The 26,668-nt window shown below is 35.1% G+C and overlaps 1 protein-coding gene across 5 annotated transcripts in view; it reads left to right on the top strand.

Moving 5' to 3' along the window:
• The window catches only part of ZMYM2 (zinc finger MYM-type containing 2), a 125,899-nt gene that overhangs the window by 45,436 nt on the left and 53,795 nt on the right, over positions 1-26,668 (top strand). For all 5 annotated transcript variants that reach the window (XM_012442020.3, XM_012442015.2, XM_012442005.3 and 2 more), the window contains 7 exons: positions 154-319; positions 1,759-1,971; positions 10,568-10,639; positions 18,085-18,235; positions 18,676-18,791; positions 22,730-22,846; positions 25,317-25,467. In XM_012442020.3, coding sequence (XP_012297443.1) covers positions 154-319; positions 1,759-1,971; positions 10,568-10,639; positions 18,085-18,235; positions 18,676-18,791; positions 22,730-22,846; positions 25,317-25,467 — 986 coding nt within the window. The remainder of the gene's footprint in view (positions 1-153; positions 320-1,758; positions 1,972-10,567; positions 10,640-18,084; positions 18,236-18,675; positions 18,792-22,729; positions 22,847-25,316; positions 25,468-26,668) is intronic.

Raw genomic sequence — 26,668 nt, forward strand, 5'->3', positions numbered from 1 at the left:
CATGAATGTCTAAATAGTAAAGATGATTTATTGGATCCAAGAATGATGTTTGATTTGCAGGATTTAGTCTATAGAAATAAAAACTGTCACTTATTACTATTATATTTAAATTCTTTTAAAATGGAATTTTAATATGTATCTCTGATTTTTCAGAGATATAACTACAATGAAAGGAACCATTGTTGCTCAAGTGGATTCAAGTGAGTCCTTCCAGGAATTCTGCAGTACATCTTGTTTATCTCTCTATGAAGACAAACAGAATCCTACTAAAGGAGCTCTAAATAAATCAAGATGTACAATCTGTGGTAAACTAACAGAGGTTTGTATTTTTACACTTTATCATTTAGTTCTAATAAATAGGATTTTTTTTTTTTTTTTTTAGATGGAGTCTTGCTCTGTTGCCAGGCTGAAGTGGAGTGGCTCGATCTTGGCTCACTGTGACCTCCGCCTCCAAAGTTCAAGCAATTCTCCTTCCTCAGCCTCCCGAGTAGCTGGGATTACAGGCACGCACCATGACACCCAGCTAATTTTTGTAGTTTTAGTAGAGACGGGGTTTTACCATGTTGTCCAGGATGTTCTCGATCTCCTGGCCTCATGATTCACCTGCCGTGGCCTCCCAAAGTGCTGGGATTACAGGTGTGAGTCACTGCGCCCGGCCCAAATAGGAATATTTTAAATTTCATTTAAGAGCTATTAGATAGTCTTTTATCAGTATATAGTTCCATATAAATGAATATATATAAAAACTGTCTTAAAATCCTATTATGTAACCTGATTGTCCCACAGGATCTCTTATCTTACAATAACTATCTTTTTATGTAATCTGATTCTCCCATAGGATGATTTAGGAAAAATCATTGTATAAATTGCCTTTTTTTTGCCTGAGGTTGGGAGCACTTACAGATAAAACCATAGTGTTGAGGTTGATTTTTGTCATTTAAATATGTTGATTTAAACAAGTAGGTAGACTACACAAGAAATACTGCAAATAATTTTGCTGAGAAGTAGAACAATCGGAGGGAATATTTTTTGGTATCTCCATGCTATTAATATTGTATTAAATACAAAGTATATATACCTCATTTGAATTATTTATAATGTTTCTCCCCTCATTTTTCTAGAGAAATGTACTTTATTTATAGTTTTTAAAAATTAGTCTAAAAATTTTCAGTCTATGAAGTTTAATATCACCACTACCTAAACTTGGTTTTCTATCATCTTTTGATGCCTCTAGAGAAGTTTGTAGTGATGTCACTGATGGTTTTTTTCTTTTTTCAGTGCCATACATATGTTCCTGTGTGTATAAAAACAATTTAAAAAATTATGAGATGGGACCAGGCTTGGTAGCTCACACCTATATAATCCTAGCACTTTGGGGAGCCAAGATGGGAGGATCACTTGAGGCCAAGAGTTTGAGATCAGCCTGGGAAACATAGTGGGACCCTGTCTCTACCTAAAAGAAAAAAAATTGGTTAGGCATGGTTGTGTGTGCCTGTAGCCTCAGCTACTCAGGAGGCTGAGGTGCGAGGATCACTTAAGCTCAGGAGATTGAGGCTGCAGTTTGCTTTGATTGTGCCACTGTACTTTAGCCTGGGTGATGAGTGAAACCCTGTCTCTTTAAAAACAAAAGTGCATTGTTTTTTCTTTTCACCAAACAAGCTTTATTGGGACATCTTTGTTTCTGTTCAGAATGCTTTATTATGTAGCTACTTATCAGATTGATCTGTTTTGTTAAGATTTTGTTTATTTTTCTTTTAGATTCGCCATGAAGTCAGCTTTAAAAATATGACTCATAAGCTGTGCAGTGACCACTGCTTTAATAGATATAGAATGGCCAATGGTTTAATAATGAATTGCTGTGAACAGTGTGGAGAGTACTTGCCCAGTAAAGGTGCTGGAAATAATGTTCTGGTGATTGATGGCCAACAGAAAAGATTTTGCTGTCAAAGTTGTGTCAGTGAATACAAACAGGTAATTCATGTTCTAATAAAAATTGGGCATTCTTTAGAATGTCCTTGAAAGTGCTGCAATAGTTTTACTCTAACAGTGTTTATTAACCGGATTTGTCTTAGAATTTCATTTAATTTCATTATTATTGTCATATCATGGAGCATACTGAATGCATATTGCTTTGTACCATTAAAGCTGAACCATCGTAAGTCAGGGACCATCTGTATTTCAGTATTAATTTGAGGTAGGCCATCTCCACGATATAATGATGGAGTTAAGTCTGGATAAACCCATTGTAGGTTGGAAATGTCTTAAAATGTAGTTTTAACCTAGATATTTTCAACTTAGAATGGGTTTATCAGGATGTAACTCCATTTTTAAGTCAGGGAACATCTGTATATGTAGATTATTGGCAGTAGATTTAAGATTTTACATATAATGGTAAATGCTATCAGACTTATTTATCTTTTGAATTTATTTCTTTTTGGGAGTTGGAGAGGGGCTGCAAATATTATTTTTCAAACTTGTAAAGCTCAGCTTTGAAGTGGTCATACTGTTTATATTTAAATTTTAAGGTTAATGTTATTTTATTTTATTTTATTTTTTGAGACTGAGTTTCGCTCTTGTTGCCCAAGCTGGAGTGCAGTGATGCAATCCTGGCTCACTTCAACCTCTGCCTCTCGGGTTCAAGCGATTCTTCTCCTTTAGCCTCCCAAGTAGCTGGGATTACAGGCGCGTGCCGCCATGTCTGGCTAATTTTTGTACTTTTAGTAGAAACGGGGTTTCATCATGTTAGCCAGGCTGGTCTCAAAACTCCTGACTGCAGGTGATCTGACCGCCTCTGCCTCCCAGAGTGCTGGGATTACAGCTGTCATCTGCTGTGCCCAGCCAGGTTAATTTTATTATAAGGACGTTTTGATTTCTAGTTTTATTCCATTGCTCATTGGAAAAATACTCTGTGTGATTTCAGTCTTCATAAATTTATTTATTGTTTTATCAGAAATGATTGTTGCTTTAAGTATCTTTTCGGTATCTGTGGAAAAGGTTTTATGAACTTTCTCTCTCTTGATTTTTTTTTTTTTTTTTGAGACAAGTCTCATTCTGTTGCCCAGGCTAGAGTGCAGTGGCATGATCCCAGCTCGCTGAAACTTCCGCCTCCTGGATTCAAGCGATTTTCCTGCCTCAGGTAGCTGGGATTATAGGTGTGCACCACCATACTGAGCTAAGTTTTGTATTTTTACTAGAGACGGGGTTTCACCATGTTGGCCGGCTGGTCTTGCACTCCTGACTTGAAGTGATCTATCTGCCTGCCTCAGCCTCCCAAAGTGCTGGGATTATAGGCATGAGCTACCACGCCCAGCCTTAGATTTATTAATGTGTGAATTATATAGTAGTTCTTCCTCATGCAAGGTTTTGTTTTTTGTAGTTTCAATTACTCATTGTCAGCTGCAGTTCCCAAATAGGTGACTAGACTACAATAAGATAATTTGAGAGAGTAATTAATTATAGGTGAGTAGACTACAATAAGATAATTTGAGAGAGATTAATTATAACTCACTATAATTATTGTTGAGTTTTGTTTTGTTTTGTTTTGAAACAGGGTCTTACTCTGTTGCGCAGGCTGGAGTGCAGTGGTGCAATCTCAGTTCACTGCAATCTCCTTCTCCTGGGTTCAAACGATTCTCCTGCTTCAGCTTCCCGAGTAGCTGGGATTACGGGCAAATGCCACCATGCCTGACTAATTGTTGTATTTTTAGTAGAGATGGGGTTTCACCATGTTGGCCAGGCTAGTCTCAAACTCCTGACCTCGAGTGATTTGCCTCCCTTGGCCTTCCAAAGTGGTGGGATTGCAGGTATGAGCCACCGTGCCCGGCCAATTGTTGTTAATCTCTTGTTGTGGCTAATTAGAAATTAAAGTTTATCGTAGGTGTGTGTCTGTAGGAAAAGACATAGTATACATAGGGTTCAGTACTATCAAAGATTTCAGGCATCCACTGGGAGCCTCGGAATATATCTCTTAAGGATAAGAGGTGGCACTGCCATATTAGTAGATTTCCTAATTTATTGAACCATCCTTGTATTCCTAGAATAAACTATGCCAGATAATTATTTTTTCAAAAATGTGCACACATTCTCATGGCTAATACTTTATTTGATACTTTGCATTGATATTTATATGTGAGATTGGTTTGTAATGTCCTTCTTTTGTGCATTCTTTAAGGTATCACTGTGATATTTGCTTTAAAAAATATCCAGAGGAAAATTCATTTCCTTATATACTTAAAGCAGTAAACATGAAAATAAATGAATTAGTCAACTGAAAAAACTGGAAAAAGAAAAAGAAACTGAAACAAAAGAGAAGAAAGGAAATAAAGCTAAAAGGAAATACTAATTAGGAATTTAAAACAGTATCAAAATTGTTCAGAATGTTGCCTCTTTGAAAAATCAGGTCTTCCTATAACCAAGAAAAAAAGACTGAATTGTTAATTTAATCAGGAAAAGAAGTTTAAAAACAGAAATACATAAAATAAGAAATGACAAGGTAGACATGACAAGGTAGCATCAAAACAAAAGAACTTGACAAAAATCAATCATAAATTAGTTCATATGGCTTTTAGTGTGTTGTTGAAGTAGTTTCTTTATATTACTTTTTAAATTCAGTATTCCTGAAATAAAAAGTGTTTCAAGAAAGTGCTATGAATACAATAGCACATCAACAAATTACATAGCCTAGATGAAATGCACTAATTCCTAAAAACACACAAACCACCAAAACTGACACAAGAATACATGGAAAATGATCATGCTGTATAATCCTTTTAATATATTGAATCCAGTTTAGCAGTACTTTTTTGAGGATCTTTGCATCTATATTTTTATGGGATCCTGGTCTCTAATATTCTTTCTTTTGATGTCTTTATCTGTCTTTGGAATGAGGGTAATGCTGGCCTCATAGAATGGGGTAAGACATTTTTTATCTTCTGATTTTTGGAAGAATGAGAATTGGTATTAGTTCTTTAAATGTTTGGGTAGAATTCACTAGTGAAGTCATCTGATCTTGGGCTTTTCTTTATTGGGACATTTTCGATGACTGATTCAGTCTCTTGTTACAGGTCTGTTCACATTTTCTATGTCTTTTTGTGTCAGTTTTGATGGTTTGTGTGTTTTTAAGGAATTCGTGCATTTCATTTAGGCTATGTAATTTGTAGATGTGCTATTGTATTCATAGGATTTCCTTGAAACACTTATTATTTCAGGAATGCCGGTAATAATGTCGCCCTTCCATAGTTTATTCTTTGTGTTAATTCTCTTGATATTTTAAAATGACTGACTTTTGGGTTTGTTTCTCTCATTTTTTCTGTTCTATTTTTCTGCTCTAATTTTTATTATTTCCTTTCTTCTGCTGGCTTTGGGTTTAGTGATCTCATCTATTTCCTCAAGGTGGTGTGAAGTCAGGTTACTTACTTGAGATCTTTCTTTTGTTATTGTTTTTTTTTGTTTGTCTGTTTTTTGTTTTTGAGATGGAGTCTTTGCAGTGGCATGATCTTGGCTCACTGCACCCTCGCCTCCCGGGTTCAACCAGTTCTCCTGCTTCTGCCTGCCAAGTGGCTGGGATTACAGGCATGTGCCACCACACCCGGCTAATTTTTGTATTTTTAGTAGAGACAGACTGGTCTCGAACTCCTGACCTCATGTGATCTGCCTGCCTCTGCCTCCCAGAGTGCTGGGATTATAGGTATGAGCCACTGTCTCTGGCCAGCAGGCCAGTGGACCTCCCTCCCTTCCTTGCCTTCCTCCCCTTCCTCTCCTTCCTCTCCTTCTTCCTACCTTTCCTCTCCTTCCTCCCCTCCCCTCCCCTACCATTCTCTGTCTTCTCTCTTTCCTTCTTTCTTTGGCATTTATAGTTACAAATTTTTCTCTGATCACTATTTAAGTTGCATCTCATAACTTTTGGTATTCCTTTAGTTTTGTTTTTACTCATCTCTTTAAGTATTTAAAAGATTTCTTCTTTGAGCCGTGTTTAAGAGTATGTAGTTTATATCCCCGTATTTGTGAATTTTCTAAGTGCTCTTTCTATTACTGATTTCTAGTTTTATTTCATTACTCATTGGAAAGATACTCTGTGTGATTTCAATCTTTATAAATTTATTGAGACTTTTTTGTGACCTAACAGAGTCCATTCTGTAGATTGCTCCATGTGTACTTGAGAAGAATATTTATTCTACTGTTGTTGGCTAGAATATTCAAGATATGTTTGTTATTAATGACTCCAGTTGATTTATAGCGTTGTTTCTGTCTAGGTGGCCTATCCACTATTGTAAATGGTGTATTGATGTCTCCAACTATTTTTGTACAATTACCTGCTTCTACCTCAGTTATTGTCTATTTCTCCTCTTACTTCTGTTAATTTTTTTAGTGTATTTTGGGGGCTTTGATATTTGGTATGTATATGTTTATATTTGTTATATCTTCTTAGTAAATAGACGCTTTGTTCTGTATGTATTCTTTTTCTCTCTCTTGTATCAGTTTTTCACATAAAGGCTCTTTTTGCCTTATATTAATATGGCAACCCCAACTCTCTTACTGTTTATTTGTGTGGAATATCTTTTTCCATCCTTTTACTTTTGACCTGCTTGTATCTTTGGATAAATAAATCCTTTCTTATCAGTAATTACATTAAATATACATGGATTAAATTACCTTATCAAAAGGCAGAAATTGGCGGAATAGGAAAAGAATGATGCCTTTTGATTGGATAATTTGATCCATGTGCATTTAATGTAATTGCTGTTAAGGAAGGATTTATTTCTACCATTTTTCTATTAGGTATGTTCTATACCTTTTTTTTTTGTATCTCATTTCTTGCATTACTGCCTTTTATGTTTAGTTGATTGTAGTGAACTGTTTTGATTTCCTTCCATTGTTTTCCTTGTATTATTTTTAAATATATTCTTTGTGGTTGTGGGGGAGGCTTTACATTTAACATCCTACAATGCAATTTAATGTGAATTTATAACAAATTAATTAGCTTTTAAAAATGCTACTCCTATGTATCTGTTTCCTCTTTTTATCATAAATTACATCTTTAAATATTGTATTCCCAGTAATGCAGATTTATAAGTTTGTGTGTATATTTGTTTTTAAAATCATGTAGGAAATAAAAAGTGGATTTATAAACCAAAAATACAATTATACTTGTTTAATATTCTCCCATATATTTACTAAAGATTGGGTCAAGTGTATTCCTTCCATTTCAATAAAAAGCTTTGACTCCCTTTAGCATTCGTTTTATAGGATAGATTTAGTGGTAACAAACTCCCTCCACTTTTATCTATCTATGTGTGTCTTTATTTTTCCTCCAGTTTTGGATGATGGTTTTGCTGGATATAGTATTCTTGTTTGAAAGCTTTTTTTCCTCATTATTTTAAATGTTATCCCACTGCCTTTTGGCCTCCTTGGTTGTTTCTTTTGTGAAATTGATGGTTAATTGCATTGAGAATTTCTTGTGCTACACCATTTCTGTCTTGCTTCTTTCAAGATTTTTTTTGTCTTTTAAATTGATTATAATGTGTCTTATTGTGTGTCTCTGAGTTTATCCTACTTATAATTTGTTGTGTTTATTAGATTTGTAGGTTTGTGTCTGTTATCAAATATGGGAAGTTTTTAGTCATTAATTTTTCAAATAATCTTTTGCCCCTTTCTCTTCTGAAACTCATAATGTACATGTTGGTCAATTTGATCTTGTTCCATGGGACCCTTAGGCTTTTGCTTACTTTTTTTCATTCTTTTACTGCTCCTCAGATACTGTAATGTTAGTCTTGGCCTCTTTACTGCAAGTTGTTGGTAAAAGTTCTGACTTTCTGCTAAGTCAGACCACCTCAGTTAGGGTGGAAGTAGTTGGTAGTGGTTAAGGTGTCTTATTACCACCTGGTGGGGTGGAAGTTTAAGTTTCCTACTTGGCCTTCTCTGACTTTTTACCATGGCTAGGGTGCTGGGGTGAGGCATCACATTCCGGGATGGAAGTCTAGGCTAATTGGCCTTTTCTTGTGTGAATGGGATTAGGGTCTGTGGAGTAGAGGAGCTGTTGTCTAGAAGTTTCCTGTTTCTCTAGGCTGCTATTTCAATTGTATTTCCCCCCTACATGTGTGTCATTTCTCTTGCCGGATTCAAGATTTTTTTCTTTGTCTTTGTTTTTCAGAAATTTGAATGTGGTGTATCTTGGTGTTTCTCTGGGTTTCATCCTTTCTATTGTTTGCTAACCTTCTATCTATAGATTTATGTCTTTTGCCAAATTTGAGACATTTCAAACAGTAGTGTTTTTGGATGACTTCTGGCTCTGTCCTCTTTTTCCTTTCCCTCTGGGATTCCAGTGACATGAATGTTAAATTCTTTTGTAGCAGGCCTACAGATCCATAAGGCTCTGTTTTACTTTTCACCCAACCCAGTCTGTTTTCTCTCTCTTTTTCAGGTTGGGTACTTTTTATTATTCTATCTTCCAGTTCATTGATTCTTTCCACTTGATTCTTCTTTATATCTTCTGTTTCTTTGCTAGAAGTTTCTGTGTTTTCATTTGTTTTTAAGTGCATGTGTATTGGTCGTTGGAGCACTTTTATGATGACTGCTTTAAAATCTTTGTCAGATATTTCCAACATCTCTATAATTTTGGTGTTGGCATCTATTGATTGTCCTTTTCTATTTAAATTATAGTTTTCCTGGTGTTTGGCACGATAAATTGATTTTTTTTGTTTGAAACTTTAACATTTTGAATATTATGTTATGAGGCTTTGCATTGTATTTAATGCTTCTAGTTTAGCTGGCTTTATTTCACACAAGGGAAAGAGATTATACCTCATTATTGCCAAGTAGAGATAAAAGGTCAGCCTCTCTACTTGGCCTCTCTATACCCATGGAAGAGGAGAAGCTTCTTGTTATTGCTGAGTGGATATGGGAGTTCTGGCTCCTTTCTGGATATTAGCTGATACCAACCTGACTGGAGGAGTAGGAGTTCCTTATGCTGTTCCTCGCATAGCCTCTACTGACACCAAATGATTCTACTTTAGTGGATAGAGAAGGTGTTTTTTGTACTATTATCAAATAAATAAAAATTATTTAAAATAGTGTTTCTTCTTTTATTCTTTAAAATTACTTGCATATGTTTTATAATTATATACTTTATGTTCATAATTCATTAATAAATAGGTGGGAGTCCATGCATTACTATTTTACTGATAAAGGGACCCAATTGGATGTGTTTAGAGACCACTGCATGATATGCTATAGTGAATGTCTTCTTTTTCTGCAGCCTGGTAGCTAAAATTGTTTTACAGTCCTCCTTTACTTTCCCTTCACCCACTGTGACCTTTGTTTGTAGCATTTAACTTAGCTGCCTTTTGTTGTTTATCTATGCTGTCATTACTCGATTAGTTTCTGAAGTGTATTGATGCACTTAGTTAATAATCTAGATCCTGGCAATAGAGACTATATGATGCTTATCCCTTGCCTTTCAGTAGTTTTCCTTTTCTAGCATAGTATTTTAACTTTCATGGACTAGGATATATATTTGTATTATATGCTAGAAGCTGTCATATGTGCTTTCAAAAGAATTTCTCAGGTGGGGCGAGGTGGCTCAGCCTGTAATCCCAGCACTTTGGGAGGCCAAGATGGGCAGATCACGATGTCAGTAGATTGAGACCATCCTGGCTAACATGGTGAAACCCCATCTCTACTGAAAATACAAAAAATTAGCTGGGAGTGCTACTCGGGAGGTTGAGGCAGGAGAATCGCTTGAAACGGGAAGTGGGTTGCAATGAGCAGAGATGGCACCACTGCCCTCCAACCTAAGTGACAGAGTGAGACTCTATCTTAAAAAAATAATAATGTGGGGAACGGTGGCTCATGACGGTAATCCCAGCACTTTGGGAGGCTGAGGTGGGCGGATCATTTGAGGTCAGGAGTTCAAGACCAGCCTGGCCAACATGGTGAAGGCTTTTCTCTACTAGAAATACAAAATGGGCCAGGCGTGGTGGTGGGCGCCTGTAATCCCAGCTACTCGGGAGGCTGAGGTGGGCAAATCACTCAAACCCAGGAGGTGGAGGTTGGTTGCAGTGAGCTGAAATCGTGCCACTGCACTTCAGCCTGGGCGATAGAGCAAAAACTCCATCTCAAAAAAAAAAAAATTTTTTTTCTCAAACAAACCATTTTGCATATGGTGGAAATTGTATCTGTGTAATATCCAAATCAATTTAGAAAGCTTTGTATTTCATTGTGTTAGAGTTTAATAGGTTTTAAAGAGATCTTAGAACACTCAATCATCTTAAGAGAAGTGATTTTTGTCAAAAATTAGAGATAAGTCGGATCTAAGTGTCTATCCTTAATTCCTTAGCCCATTTTTATTTTATCATTATACCATTTTTTCTAAGATAAAATTATTTGATAATTCTGTAAGTTAGGCAACAGCAGTGGGGACAGGATCAACAGGCATTTTTAAAAGTTGGAATGAGTTTGTAAGTCATAAATAATTGAGAAGCAACTTTTACATAATGCTTATTTACCTTTCAGTCTAGCAGTCTTTCTTTATGTGTATTTATAATAAAGTCTTTTAAACTCATTTTTTTAGGTAGGTAGTCATCCAAGCTTCCTGAAGGAGGTTCGAGATCACATGCAGGACTCTTTCTTAATGCAGCCTGAGGTAAGCAGGAATGTAGATGGAGTTTAAGGTCCTAACATTTTTGAGCACTGCTACTACTGTCATTAATATGTATCTGAAAAATCTTGTGCAATTTGAAATATATTAAAATTTCCAAACTTAAGTTATATCAAATGATGAATGTTTTATCTTCAAGACATAGATAGGTTTCTAATTTCATTAAATTTTACATGTATTTTTTTGTGATATGCTCTTTTGCCTTTAGATATTTATGTTGTTAGATTATTTTCAGATATAATTTTTTTAGTGCACAATACCTTGTACACAATAGGCATTTAATAATGAGATATAAAAATCCTCTCTTTTGTGCCTACCTGAAAAGTTAAAAAAAAGAAAACCTTTCTTTCAAAACAGTTTCTAAGTCTGTATTTCTGTTAATCCAGATAAATAAATTAGTAATGAATAATAAGGGCTTAAAATTAGAAAGACTTTTAACTGTAGTACAGTAAAGAAGATAAGGAAATTTACATCAGTAAACTATTATTATCAGTTTAGTCAATAGAGCTTATTCAAATTTTGTCCATTAATGTCCTTGCAACAAATGAAAAACCATTATTTCTTGTCTAGACTCTAGCACAGGATCATAGACCATTATTTCTTTAAATATAGTTTTTAGGCCGTTTCCCAGCCCTCTTCTTCTGAGACCCTAATTCCAGATATATTCCTGCTACTTTCTCAGTCACTGAGGCTTGTTTTTTTGTTTTATATTTTTTTTGTATTGCATTTTTTTGGTATTGTATTGTTTTTATATTTTGTATTGTTTGGTTTTCGTTTTGTATTGTTTTTGTATTGTTTGTATTTGTGTTGTTTTTCCCTAGTCTTTTTTTCCTTCTGTACTCCATTTTGGAAAGTTTCTATTGCTATATCTAAGTTTGCTGATCTTTTAAAAACACCTGTGAATGCCATGCAACATATTTTTTAATTTCAGATAAAATAAAAAAAATATTGTTTTATATTGTTTGTATTTGTAGTGTTTTTGTATTATTGTTTGTATTTGTATTGTTTGTTTTTCCCTAGTCTTTTTTTCCTTCTGTACTCCATTTTGGAAAGTTTCTATTGCTATAACTTTTTTTTTTTTTTTTTTTTTTTGAGACAGAGTTTCGCTCTTGTTACCCAGGCTGGAGTGCAATGGCGCAATCTCGGCTCACTGCAACCTCCGCCTCCTGGGTTCAAACAATTCTGCCTCAGCCTCCTGAGTAGCTGGGATTACAGGCATGCGCCACCATGCCCAGCTAATTTTTTGTATTTTTAGTAAAGACAGGGTTTCACCATGTTGACCAGGATGGTCTCTATCTCTTGACCTCGTGATCCACCCACCTCGACCTCCCAAAGTGCTGGGATTACAGGCGTGAGCCACCGTGCCCAGCCTGCTATAACTTTTAAGTTTACTGATCTTTTAAAAACACTTGTGAATACTATGCAACATATTTTTTTATTTCAGATGTTAAAACGTTTTTCATCTCTAAAAGTTCCATTTGAGTCTTTTTTGTATCTTCTATTTCCTGCCTAATTATGTTCATATTTTCCTCTACTAATATTTTATATATCAGCATATTTATATTCTTTTAACATCTTTGCGTAATGTTTTTATATCTGCCATTTCTAGGTCTGTTTCTATAGTTTGATTTTTTTTCTTTTCTTCTGGGTAATGGGTCATATTTTCCTGCTTTTTTTGCAATATGCCTGGTAATTTTTAAGTTTGATTCAGCATATTGTGAATTTTACATGATTGGTTGCTGGATTTTGTTGTATTGTTTTAAATGTTGTTGGACTTTGTTCTGGCATGCTGTCAGATTACCTCGAATTATTTGGTTCCTTTTGATGCTTGCTTTTAAGTTTCTGAATAGACTTTGGTAGAGCAAACTTCAGTCTGGGGCTGTTTATTCATACTACTGTGGTGATACCTTGTGAGATCTGAATCTTACCCATATTAAAAGATCATCCCACTCTTGAACAGGTAGCAACACAGAGTACTCCTGGCCATGTGTGTTCTTTGGGAATTGTTAGCCTAATGCTTTCTGGTGGTTCTGGGGTTCTTTCTCTGGCTTCACTGAGGTGCTTTCATCTCACAAATGCACAGATCAACTCTCAGCCAAAGACTTATACTTTAAAAAAACCTCTTGGTAGTTGTATTTTTAAGATCAGAGCTTTTTTGTGCAGCTCCATCATTGTCAGTACTCTGTTTCCAAATTCTAGCTGCCTTGAATGCCATGTTCCTCAACTCAGTGAAACTAGTAATAGGCTCTGTTAAACCTCCCCTTCCCCCAACTGCTTCTAGGCCTCAAGCTTTGGTAGCCATAGTACTCACTTGATTTGTTTCCCTTTTCTTAGGTATACAGTTCTGTGCTACCTTGTGTGCAAAGTTCAAAAACTGTTTTTTCTTTTTTTTTCTGTCTAATTTTCTAGTTGTTAAAGGTGGTTGGGAGGTTAAATCTAGTTCCTGCTGATTGGGAGTGGAAGTTTCCTCTACTTTAATCTAAAAAGTTCTCTAGTTTTTGTCTTTCATGACTTGACATTTTGAATACTACAGACCATTTTGGAGAGTGCCCCTCAATCTGTGTTTGTTTAGTAGTTTCTCAAGATTATATTGAAGTACTGCATTTTTGGCGTGAATATCTCATAAGCGATGTCGTGTCCCTCTTTGTGCACATCAGGAAGAACATGATGTCTATTTGTTCCATTACTGTGTGTTAACTTGATTAAGGGGATCATCTGTCAGGTTTCTCCAGAGTAAAGTTGCTGTTTTTCCCTCTATGTCTGTTTAAGTTAAGCAGACTTTTCACCCACAATTTTTAGCATCTGTTGTCAATTAGAAAAAAATCCTTAAATTACAAAGTTAGAATATGTCAAAAGAAAAATTGTAAATTAGGCCAGGCGTGGTGGCTCACGCCTGTAATCCCAGCACTTTGGGAGGCTAAGGCGGGCGGATCACAAGGTCAGGATTTCAAGACCAGCCTGGCCAACATGGTGAAACCCTGTCTCTACTTAAAAAAATACAAAATTAGCTGGGTGTGGTGGTGCACGCCTATAATCCTAGCTACTCAGGAGGCTGAGGCAGGAGAATTGCTTGAGCCGGGGAGGTGGAGGTTGCAGTGAGCCGAGATTGTGCCACTGCACTCCAGCCTGGGTGACAGAATGAGACTCTGTCTCAGGGGGAAAAAAAAAAAAAAAAAAAAAAAAAAAATATATATATATATATATATATATATATATATATATATATATGTATATAAATTATACAGTAGTAGAGAAAAGTAAAACACAATGGTGTATACAATTTTAGACCCTTTTTTCTTTGCACAAACAAATGCAACATGAAGAGATGATTTCTAGGTTTTATTGAATAAATGAATTGTAATTTTTACTTGAAGTTATCTTATTTAGTATGATAAATATTACAATATTATGTCATTGTTAAAGTTTTATTGCCACTTCTAGTCAAGGTTCTTCACTCTTTCTGTGCTTTGGATTCCTTTAATAATAAGGGCAGACTTATTCTCAGAATGTTATTAAATGTATAAAATACCTATGATTACAAAGACAACCAATTATATCAAAATATAGTGACCAAAATATTTCTTAAATTTTTGAAATGTGCTGCTTTATTTTAATGTATTTAAGAATAAAATATAGTGGTTAATAACTATAATTTTGAAGTGAAGTTGAATGTAATTGATATATTAAGGTGTACTAAGAGTGATAAAAAATTGGGAATTTTTATTTTTGACAGTTGTAGGCCCTATTATGAAGTAAGTTGTTGCTTCCAATCAGAGTGAAAGAGAATGTTAAATTTTAGTTAGAGGTCAGTAAATATAAAGGTGATTTTTTAACTCTGCAGTGTCACGGACTAAAGTTCATACTGTATTTGAATGTGGCTAGGGAATTAAGTAATATGCAGGCTGTATCTTGGGGCCCCATTTCCTAGATTAGATTTGCAGCAACAGGTACATTAAGCAATTCTTTCTTACCTTCCCATGTGGTCTACTTGCTTGGTCAAAATGTACCAAATGAAATATATTTTCTACATGTAGATGGAAAATTTGGGAGAAGTTTTAAAATCGTGATAGTTTCATGTGAAATTGGTTAAAATTAAAATATAAGGTATATCTTTTAAATGAGTAGACTGCAAATGAGCCAATTTGTCATAACTTACCCATCATATCTAACTTTTACCTTACCCATATCCTGTTTCAGTTGGTTCTATCTCATTCTTTTTCACTGAAGTTATATGTAGGCTTATTTTTCCCCATGCCCGAAAAGGGAATATTTTAATTCTGAATTTATTCCACTAAGCTTTGTTCTTTTATATCACTAAATGTGTGTTTATAGGATGCATAGAAAGTTTGTGTGAAATTTAAATATGATTATTTTGATTGTTTACATATGAGGCTGAGTAAACATGGCATAAAATTATATTTCCCTTTTTCCTAATGTTCTTTCATTAATTGGTTCTTTGGTTTTTGAATGAGGCAGTGGTAGCTATGAAAGTGGCAGTATTGGAATATTCTCAGTGATTCTGATAGTACTTTCTCATTCTCTCTCTCTCTCTCTTTTTTTTTTTTTTTTTTTTTTTTGAGACAGTCTCACTCTGTTGCCCAGGGTAGAGTGCAGTGGTGCAATCTCAGCTAACTGCAGCCTCCGCCTCCTGGGTTCAAGTGATTCTTGTGCCTCAGCCTCCCGAGTAGCTGGGACTATAGGCATGCACCACTACGTCTGTCTAATTTTAGTATTTTTAGTAGAGGTGGGGTTTCACTATGTTGGCCAGGCTGGTCCGAACTTCCAACCTCGTGATCTGCCCACTTTGGCCTCCGAAAGTGTTGGGAATACAGGTGTGATCCACTGAACCAGGCCCTCATTCTCTTTAGATAAAATTATTTGTCAGTAGGGACAAGTTGCTTAACTCCATGTTTACTTCATGTCTTAAAACTGTTACTAGTTATTTAATTATTCTTCCAGTAAAATTAATGTTGGGATCACAAATCCAAGGGATAGTCTCAGTTGGCCAGTTTGAAGAATGTTTCAAATAGAAATCAAATCCACGATTTGATTAGACGGTGGAACTTAATTTATATTAGTAAAAGAATTCTTTATAAGTGCTGACATCTAGTCTTTATGACTACAGACATCTAGTGGGAGCTGGTTTATTTTTCTGTCTTGCAAACTTGCAACATAGTGGCAGTTGTCCCTAATATTTTATAGCATTACTAATTTGTACTGTAGTTTCAGGTTTTAAACACTTTATATTTTATTGTATTGATTTGTTTTGTTTTTGTCCCTTTTCCAGTATAGAAATTTAAGCCATCAAATAGACCTCAGGAAACAAAAACAGAGCATTCTTTTCTATTATACTTAACACATCATAATAAGATATAATATATTTGTAGCCATTTTTATTTTTTCCTTGTCACCATTCTTTTGCAGTTGACAAATATTTTTGAGGTAGGGCCTATCATTAAAGAATGAGTTGATTTCCACTTTGAAAAGCAAAATTGAGGGCTTCCTTTAGTTGATATTTCAGTAAATTAGGAAATAGGCAGCATAGGTAGGTTTTTTTTAATAGTATGATAATGAATATGCATTCCTGGCACATAAACAGCTATGTTTTCTTATACTTTTTGTTGCAAGCTGAAAGACCTTTTACTTGATGTTGATTGTATTTTTTGTTTATTGTTTTTGCCTTCAATTTATTACCTTCATTTTCTGAAACCCTGTGGTATTTGTGACATTTTTCCATGCAGTGTATTCATTTCAGTTGTTATTTTGGCCTGATTTGTTATATCTCTAACATCTATTATTTATACTATCCATGGAATGTTTTGAAGCCTTCTTATATTTTCATATTGTATAGATGCTGGTGAGTTATGAAGACGGATTTAATTGCAACATCAGGTGGAAAATGGATACAATTATTTTGCAACATGATTTGTAATAATTGATTTAACTTGGTCATGACAGAGTTCTGCAACTACTCAAAAAGAGGATCAAAACAAGTTGTACTTGAAGGCTAGCTTTTCTTTTCTTTTTTTATTTCTACTTTTTAATTTCTTTTTGTGGAAGATGGGGACTTGCTATGTTGCCCAGGCTGTTCTTGATTTGAAGGCTAGCTTTTCTTTTCTTTTTTTATTTCTACTTTTTAATTTCTTTTTGTGGAAGATGGGGACTTGCTATGTTGCCCAGGCTGTTCTTGATTTGAAGGCTAGCTTTTCTTTTCTTTTTTATTTCGACCTTTTTTTTTCTTTTTGTGGAAGATGGGGGTCTTGCTATGTTGCCCAGGCTGTTCTTGAACTCCTGGGTTCAAGCAGTTCTCTACCAAAAAGAAAAAAACAACCTCCAAAAAAAAATAACCAGGCGATTGCTTGAACCCAGGCTGGTCTCAAACTCCTGGGCTCTAGCAGTCCACCTCCCTAGGCTTCCCAGTGTGCTGGGATTACAGATGTGAGCCACATTCTGCCTTTCATATTCTTTATCTCCTTTTTTTGTTGTTGTTATCTTTTTGGCTCATATAGTCATTCATTGCTTAATGACAAGAATACATTCTGAAAAATGCATCATTAGGCAAGTTTGTTTTGTGAATGTCACTGAGTGTACTCAAATAAACCTAGATAGTATGGCCTATTGCTTGCTAGGTAGGCTTGTACAAGCCTGCACAGCATGTTGCTGTACTGAATACTGTAGGCATTTGTAACACAATGGTAAGTATTTGTGTAAACATATATCTAAACATAGAAAAGGTACAGTAAAAATAAGGGATTATAGTCATTGAGTGAAATGTTATTTGGCACATGACTATATTCACTTCTGGCAGGAGGATTAACATTATTATCTATTGATGAATTATTAACTTCATTTAATAGCCAGAAGTCATTTTGAATGTGGTTTAAATTTTTTTTAATTCAAAAAAATTTTTATGTTTTATTGTGGTTGAATGAGATTTCAAATGTAGTTTTTAAGAGAAATTGCAGAAGTGCTTGCAACAATAGCAGCTCAGTAGAAAAAGGATTTAAAATCTTCAAGTTCATTATTCACTGTACTTTTTATTATTAAGCCTTGTATTTCATAACTCCACTTAATTTCTTCTGTCAAATGACAAAGAAGTATATCCTCATTGTAAACAAAAAACATTGTGCCTTTCCTAAATTTTCAGGTTTTACTTACCTCTATGTAGGGATTCTGTTAAACTAGATATAATAGAGAGAAAAACATTTTATTTTTGAAGGCTACTTAGCTAATGATCATTGTTTTGTTTGGACTTTAACATTTGTTGCATAGTGAATAGTTTGTATGGAGATGAAGACTTATGACTCTAAACCTGTTTAGAGACTAACAAATTGTTTTGCAGAGACAAAAAGTGTAATGAAAAATTGGTAATTTTTTTTTCTAGTTAAGTTGTAGTTTTAAAAATTATCTTTTTATGTTTCAAATTTTAGAAATACGGAAAACTGACAACTTGTACTGGTTGCCGAACACAGTGCAGGTTTTTTGATATGACTCAGTGTATAGGTCCTAATGGATATATGGAGCCATATTGTTCAACTGCTTGTATGAACAGTCACAAGACAAAATATGCAAAATCACAAAGTAAGTTTCAGATATTTAGACAGTTAAAAAACTGCAACATAATTACTTTTTGCATAAATATTTCTTATTTAATGTTGTTTTTATGCTTATTTTTTACAGGTTTTTATTTTATTAATCTTTTTGAAAACTTCTAATTATTTTGATTATTCTGTCTACTTTTAATTTTAAAGTTCTCTTCATATCTATGTTCTTAAATAAATTGTTGCTCTATCTAAAAAATTATCTAAAACTGAGAAATTTCTATGTATCCATGTATGTTTTAGTGGCACAATATCAGAGTCATTTATGACAGTATTTTTAAGGTTAAAATAATCTTGAATATTGAAGGTGCAAATAATTTTTTTTTAACAGAAAATTCTATAATCTCAGCAGTTAAGAATTTTTTTTAAGCTTTTTTATTACTTTATAAACAAATCAGATATGTACCTTTTCTCTCCTAGGTTTGGGAATTATTTGCCATTTTTGTAAGCGAAACTCTTTACCTCAATACCAAGCCACAATGCCTGATGGAAAACTGTATAACTTTTGCAATTCCAGTTGTGTGGCTAAATTTCAGGTTTGTTGTTGATTTTGAATAACCCATGTTCCCAGTAAAATACACATAGAAAATAATCAGTGTAATATGCTTTATTGTTGTTTTATCTTAATTTTTACATAGTTTGTTGAGGGTCAGATTGGAAGGTAGATACTCTAGTCACAGAATATGTGACTGTACCAGTTTTCTAATTTAGCATGGATAGTCTAATTGAAATTGTAATTGTTACTCTGATACATATTTTGAAGGAAGAGAAACCTCAATATAGTTTAGTTCAGTGCTGATTTGTAGTTTTTTTAATTAGATGGTTTGAATAAAATGTGAACCATAAGGAGAACTCTGTTCTGTGACAAGTGGTTGGAGGACCTAGATGTATTTAGCCTAGAAGTAGTAAGAATACATCCTTTCTTCATATGTTAGAAATGGGCCATGTAAAGCGGGAATGAGATTTCTTACAGTAGACCTTAATTTAATAGAAGATCGTTTTAGGTAGACAGAGAAAGACTTTCTGACATAGTTCTTCCAATTTGGAGTATGGATAGTTTCAGAAGATAGATTATTGGAAGCATTCAAACTTAACCTGGTTGACCAGTAGGAAGGAATAATTTAGAGGGGATTCAAGCATTAGTTAGGTGGTACGATTAGGTTTACCTGTTTGTGAAAATTTCAGGGTATTACCCAAAAGTTCAAACCCGTGCATAAAGCCATGCTTCATGAGTTAATTCATCCAACAATTCTGCTTTGTTCCAGGTGCTGTGCCCTATGTTAATTTATTTAAACTGAAAATATAGTCTTTTAAGTATAATAGTTACTGTATCACTTATTAGTATTTAAATGGAGGTGGTTTTGAGTTCAACCAAGTGAATGTCAAATTTTGTTAATAGTTATATTCACACTGAGCTTAGGTGATAAGCCACGTTTAAGACTTGTTATTTTAGAAGTTGAGATCATGGCCATTGATACATCCTTATAGTGGTAAATATTGCTTTTACCTTGTTGGCTTTTCTTAAACTAGGAATTAAAGAATATTAATTAGAAGAGAGGAGGACAGTGTTTGTGGCATGCTGCTTGTCAGATCTTGAACTTTTTTGATGTTGGATAAACTAAACTGATACCTGAAAATGTTTTAACCACCCTTTTCATTTAATTTAAACTTATATCACCCATGATACAAGTTTAGTATATTTTAGTATATTTTAAGATATACAGTTATCCCTCGATATCCATAGGGGATTGGTACCAGGACCTCCTGCAGATATAAAAATCAAGGGATGCCCAAATCTCTTATATAAAATGGCATAGTATTTGCATGTAAGTTACAATGCAAGTCTTCCTGTGTACTTTAAATCACCTCTAGATTACCCTGAATATCTAATGCCATGTAAATGCTATGTAGAGTTGTTATAGTGTATTGTTTAGGGAATAATGACAAGAAGAAAATGACTGTACATGTCCACACAGATGAAGCCATCGTTTTTTTTTAATATTTTTGATCCTCTGTTGGTTGAATCCGTGGATATGTAGGACTGACTGTACTTAATTTAGGCTCTTATTTTGAGGAATACATTTGGTTAGGCCCACAGGTACCCTCATCACTCTGCAAATAAATAATACAAAGTTGAAAGAAAAGCAGCATCTTTCCCTTTATCACAAAGCAAACCATATATTTCGAATTTTATATCTTCATTAGATGTTGTTCCTTTTAAAAGTAATATAATAGGATAGTATTGCTTCTTAGTCCATTCAGGCTACTATTACAGAATACCTTTGACTGATAGCTTATAAATAGAAATTTGTTTCTCACATTCTGGAGGTTAGTAAGTCCAAGAAAAGGCACCGGCAACTCGTTGTCCGATGAAGGCCTGTTCCTCATAGATGGTACCTTCTTGCTGTGTCCTCACATGGTGAAGGTAGCAAACAAGCTCCCTCAAGCTTCTTTTATAAGAGTACTGACTGATTAGATCATGAGGATGGAGCGCTAATGGTCTGATAACCTCTTCAAAGCCTCTACTTCTTCTAATATTGTCACCTTGGGGTTTAGGATTTCAGTCTACGAATTTGTGGGGGAATACCAACATTCAGACTATAGCAGATTCCATTTGTTTTGAAAGACTAGCTAACTTTAATGGGGTCCCAATTTTTTGGGAAATGCTAAGGGTAATGTTGGCTTTTATTTTTTAAATTTATTCGTCTGGTTGTCTTAAATATGTATATTTTATTTTTCACAAAGTTAGTGTTATACAGTGTATGTAGAAGTTTTAAAAATGGTAGCTTTTTTCCCTTCCATTGTACATCGAATAGCTAAGTTTTATTAGCATTCCATGCATTAAGATTACATGTAATATATGTGTAACATGGTTAAAAAGAATGATAAATACCAGTGTCCTCACCATTCAGGTTAGGAATTAGAAAAAAATCTGTTAATGTCCATGTATGCTTATATTGTGTCTTATTCTGCAATTTTTTTTTTTTTTTTGGAGACGAATCTCACTCTGTCCCCCAGGCTGGAGGGCAGTGGTATGATCTTGGCTTGCTGCAACCTCCGCCTCCTGTGTTCAAGTGATTCTGCCTCAGCTTTCTGAGTAGCTGGGATTATAGGTACCTGCCACCACGCCCAGCTAATTTTTGTATTTTTAGTAGAGATGGAGTTTTGCCATGTTGGCCATGTTGGTCTCGAACTCCTGGCTTCCAGGGTTCTGCCCGCCTCAGCCTCCCAAAGTGCTGGGATTACAGGCGTGAGCTACCATGCCTGGCCTGTAAATTGTTTTAACTTTAAGAAAAGGAATACTGAAATTACTGCTGTGAACACCTATGTGTAAATCTTTTTTGTCTTTGTAGAAGATCAATTTTTAAATGTGACATAGGGTGATTTCTTTTTTTTTTTTTTGAGACAAGAGTCATACTCTGTTGTTGCCCAGCCTGGAATGCAGTGGCACAATCTCCACTCACTGCAACCTCCCCGTCCCGGGATCAAGAGATTCTTCTGCCTCTGCCTCCTGAGTAGCTGGGCCTACAGGCATGTGCCACCATGCTCAGCTAATTTTTGTATTCTTAGTAGAGATGGGGTTTCATCATATTGGCCAGGCTGCTCTTGAACTCCTGACCTTGTGATCCACCCACTTGTCCTCCCAGTGTGCTGAGATTACAGGTGTGAGCCACCGAGCCTGACCTCTTTTTCTCTTTTTTTTTTTTTTTTTTTTTTTTTTAGATGGAGTCTCACTCTGTCACCCAGGCTGGAGTGTAGTGGTGTGATCTTGGCTCATTGCAGCCTCCACCTCCTGGGTTCAAGCGATTTCTCCTGCCTCAGCCTCCCAAGTAGCTGGGATTACAGGCATGTGCCACCATGCCCAGCCAATTTTTGTATTTTTAGTAGAAACTGGGTTTTGCCATGTTGGCCAGGCTGGTCTCCAACTCCTGACTTCAGGTGATCTGTTCGCCTTGGCCTTCCAAAGTGCTAGGATTACAGGCGTGAGCCACCGTGCCTGGCCATCATAGGTCTATTTCACTGGTAGACTTTGAATGAAAATTATAGCAGTAATGCAGTGGCACAAAACATTAGTAAATTGGATATTTGATGGTTATTGGAGATAGCCATAAGAACTAGGGTTTTATTTTTTTTTTAAACTTCCATTAGTTCAGAACTTGGATGACTAACCTATTATTTGCTTAGTGTTGTTTCCTTACATTTTCTTTAAGAGAGCAGATCATGATTGAATATATGATTTTTCTTGTTTGGTAAAGGTAATTCTGTGGTTAAAAAAATTGAATTTCAATTTTATAAAACTAACATATACTATTAAAATTTTTGAAGACAAAATTTGGAAATGAGTTTTATGTGCTGAAAAGATACTTAAGCAAGATGCATATTACTTTCTAGACATCGTAGATATTTGACAGTATTCACAAATAGAAATTAAAAAATACATGTCAAGCTCAGCATCTTTTGTTCTTTGTTTTAGGCTCTAAGTATGCAGTCATCTCCAAATGGCCAGTTTGTAGCGCCAAGTGATATTCAGTTGAAATGCAACTACTGCAAAAATTCTTTTTGTTCAAAACCAGAAATCCTGGAATGGGAGGCAAGTTGTATTTTGTAATGTGTGTTACCTAGTGCTTAAAAAAAAAAGTCTAGTAAAATAAGTGTTGTATTTCTACCTGGAAACCTATTTCTTGGTGGATAAGAATATGCTTTTCAGGTGTTTTTTTTGTGATTAGATTACTTACTCTAATGTGGGAGTGGAAAACCAACAGAGCATCTTTTTCTCTTTAGGTCCAAGAAAAATTGTTGAAATCATATTCCTGATATATATTATGTTTATAATAGTGTACAGAATGTCATTTTGTTTAGCTATATACCTAGAGCAATTGTCTTTCCTTTTTTTGGTCCCGTGTTTCTTTTTGTCCTGTGTTATCTGTGAACTATATTTTCTATCACCTAGCACCTGTACATAATAGAATTTATTAGTCATATACCACATTATCATTTATAAAATGACACAATTCTATAATTGTGGGGTGTGGGTGTGTGTGTGTTTTGTTTTTTTTCTGAGATGAAGTCTCGCTCTGTTGCCCATGCTGGAGTGCAGTGGCATGATCTTGGCCCACTGCAACCTCTGTCTCCTGGGTTCAAGTGATTTCTCCTACCTCAGCCTCCTGAGTAGCTGGGACTACAGGTGGGCGCCACCATGCTCAGCTAATTTTTGTATTTTTAGTAGAGATGGGGTTTCATCATGTTGGTGAGGCTGGTCTCAAACTTTTGACCTTAAGTGATCCGCCCGTCTCAGCCTCCCAAAGTGCTGGGATTTCAGGCATGAGCCACTGCGTCATAATTGTGTTTTAATAAAAGAATAGAGGCCTATGAATCCCAATACAAGTTTATTTTCTTTGCCCTTTTTTCACTAGTTTATTAATTTGCTTTGACATGTCTCAGCAACAACTCTGATTTCTTTCACAAGTGGGCAGTAATAGATGGCTAGATGGACAGGGTGGCCCAGGCTGTCCATTGCTTTCTTGAGCAATGCTTGCCTTTGGCCATTGTTTCTTTTCACTCTTTTAGGGGTGGGGTGGGGTGGGAGGTAGTGTGTGGAGTATATAATAAAATGGTGTACAAGATGTAGAAGATGTAGTATTAACAGATTGTTCCTGAGCCAAAATTTATTAGTTACTATTGGTGAGTCATTCAGTATCTAAGTCTTAGGTGAAAGGTGGTACCTAGAATTGGATTACTTGATTTCTAAAATACTTTGGAAACCCTGAAATTTCATTTTAACAGTGTAGTGACTACCACATTTTTTAGTTTATTATTTTCTTCGGTGCTGTTTCCAGATCATTTAAACCAATCCCTATTTGAGACTGTTGTTGGCATCCAGTGATGATACCCTTCAAGTAACAGCAATAAGAATGAAGGCCCAGTAAGAAATAATGGAGTGATGAGGAAATGAAGAAAGAAATCCATTAGCATGCACACAAAATAATTGTGTCATATAGGAAATGAAGATCCTGCATACACTGAATTTTGATACTAGATGAAAATGAGATCCTTTCCACTGTATTTATGTCAGTGCTATCCCACTTTTGTAGTTGTGTTGGTGTGTGGCTTTTATTTACATGGAGGTTAAGTGTTAGAAGCAGTTAAGAGACGCTGCCACACTGACTGAGAGTTGAGTGTGTCCCTTGGGAGATTGAGAATTCAGTGGTCTCTTGCTTCTCACTCCATGTGGCTTCTTTGTTGCCTTCCTCCTCTTATAAATTACATAGTTATAATGGGGCAACTTTCTACTAATGATTACCTTATTACTTGAGTTGATTCCTAGACTCTTTAACCTCCTTATTCTAGTCTTCACATGTCTTTGCTGAGTGTAAAGTAGATGGTTTAGACTTAGTCTGTAGCCTGCTCGATAATGAGAGAAACACTGCCTCCCTGGAAGTTTTAACTTGTTCATACCTGCTTGGGTGGATATTTGAAAAGTAGCTCTGGCTATTGTGGGTTTGGGGCCAGGAGAAACAAATTATTACTAATCATATTCCATTCAAGGGAACCAAACTCAGTCTCAAGTTTAGCAGTACACCTTGTGATGGCACCAAATTAAATACTTTACCCATGATAGATCTGTTACTGTTAAGGTGTGTGATAGGAATGTGATGGAGCCTACTTGCTTATACTCAACAAATAATTTTTCTTTTTGACTGAAAATATTATTTGCGTCATAATTTTCATCTTTCTTTAGTTTACCTATGCTGTCTTTTCCATCATTTTCTTCTCATTTCTCCAGTTGGGTTAGCAATACCAGTCTACCATCTTATTTTAGTGATATTTTTACTTTCATTGAGTAATTTTAGGGTAGCTGATGGTGTTAAATTTTGTGGAGCTATGTTTAAATTTGGCAGTGAATTGGTTAAACTAGGCATCCATAGCCTGTAGGAAATTTATCCCCAAAGATCTTAACGTTAAATAGGTAAATAATTTAACTTTGCTTCTGTAACAGTGGCTTGTTTATTGTTCTTGAGGTGGTTATCATATACTTACCAAGGTTCCCATTGTGCATTTAGAACAAAGTGCATCAGTTCTGCAGCAAAACTTGTTCAGATGACTATAAGAAGTTGCATTGCATAGTTACATATTGCGAATACTGTCAAGAGGAGAAGACTCTTCATGAAACAGTAAATTTCTCTGGCGTTAAGAGACCTTTCTGTAGTGAAGGCAAGTGTATATATGGTGTTGTTCATAACATTTATTGATATTTAATGTTTTTGCCAAAATACTTGTATATCCAGAGTAGTTTCACAACTTTAATGTAGGTAAACACAAAAATTGAGTTTGCATTTCTACTGACTTGTTTCGTTATTTTGTGTGTATTTGTAGACCTCTGGGCTTCAAGATGGTTTTATCTCTAAATATTTGGTAACCTCTAATTTCATTACAGGAAAATTTTAGATTAAAATGAAAGTATTATTATACCATATTATTTCTAAACCGACACATTGTGGTCTGAAAATTGGTTTTCCAAGTGAATTAAACTTGTTTTTCATTAGCTTCATTTTCCCTGCCCAGCTTACTACCTAGCCTTCAAAGGTTTTCAATATGTATACCAGAAAGAAAATCACATGTGGCAGTACTAAAATGGGAAGATACTTTTAGGTATTCAATTTGTGGTGCCAGGAAAACACTGGGTTCTGTTTTAGTACGTCCAAGAATTCCTTTTCCTCTTATCTACACTTTTGCTGCTTTGGTGCCAGGCAGCAGATTATACAGATGAATTCAAATTCTACATCTACCTTTCCAGAGATGAAAGGGACTAGAATTGTAGCTGTGGGTTTTGGAGTTCTTGTTATTCCTTTTCCCAAATGTGACATTCTTGCTCTAAGCTGGTTTTCACTTTCTATTCTTTCTTTGGTCCATGGCACTGAACTCCCAGCTTTCCTGTCTGCTGTCTTCACCTATAATTTTTTAATGCGAATTTTCTTTCTGGATCTACTTTTTCTATGGATTCCTACTGCTAGCTTAGAGTAAGAGAAAGGTGGGAAAATCCTAAATAGCAGTAGAGAATGATAGCAAAATAAAAAGATTTATCATTTCATTCAACTAGTGCATTCATTTACAGCCTTCACATGTAATGTAAGGTCACGTCTGTAAGAAGGTGCTTCTTATAAAACAGGGCATTCCTATTTAAATTTAACTTTTTACATTTCACCTGGAATGGAAAGTAACCATGTTTCACTGTTATTTAAGAGCAAAGCTATAATGAAAATGACAAATCTTACAATGTTTCATTGAAAACACTGATTCTGAATTAATTTACGTCTTTTTGCATTTGAGTTGTGTAATGATCTTACTGATTCATAAATCTGAACATACTGATGTTGATTGCTCATATATGTCATTAATTGTCTACCATTTGGAT

The sequence above is a fragment of the Aotus nancymaae genome, unplaced genomic scaffold (genome assembly GCF_030222135.1).
Source record: "Aotus nancymaae isolate 86718 unplaced genomic scaffold, 86718_ANA_hifiasm-v0.15.2.pri h1tg000009l, whole genome shotgun sequence".
In the NCBI taxonomy this organism is placed as follows: domain Eukaryota; kingdom Metazoa; phylum Chordata; class Mammalia; order Primates; family Aotidae; genus Aotus; species Aotus nancymaae.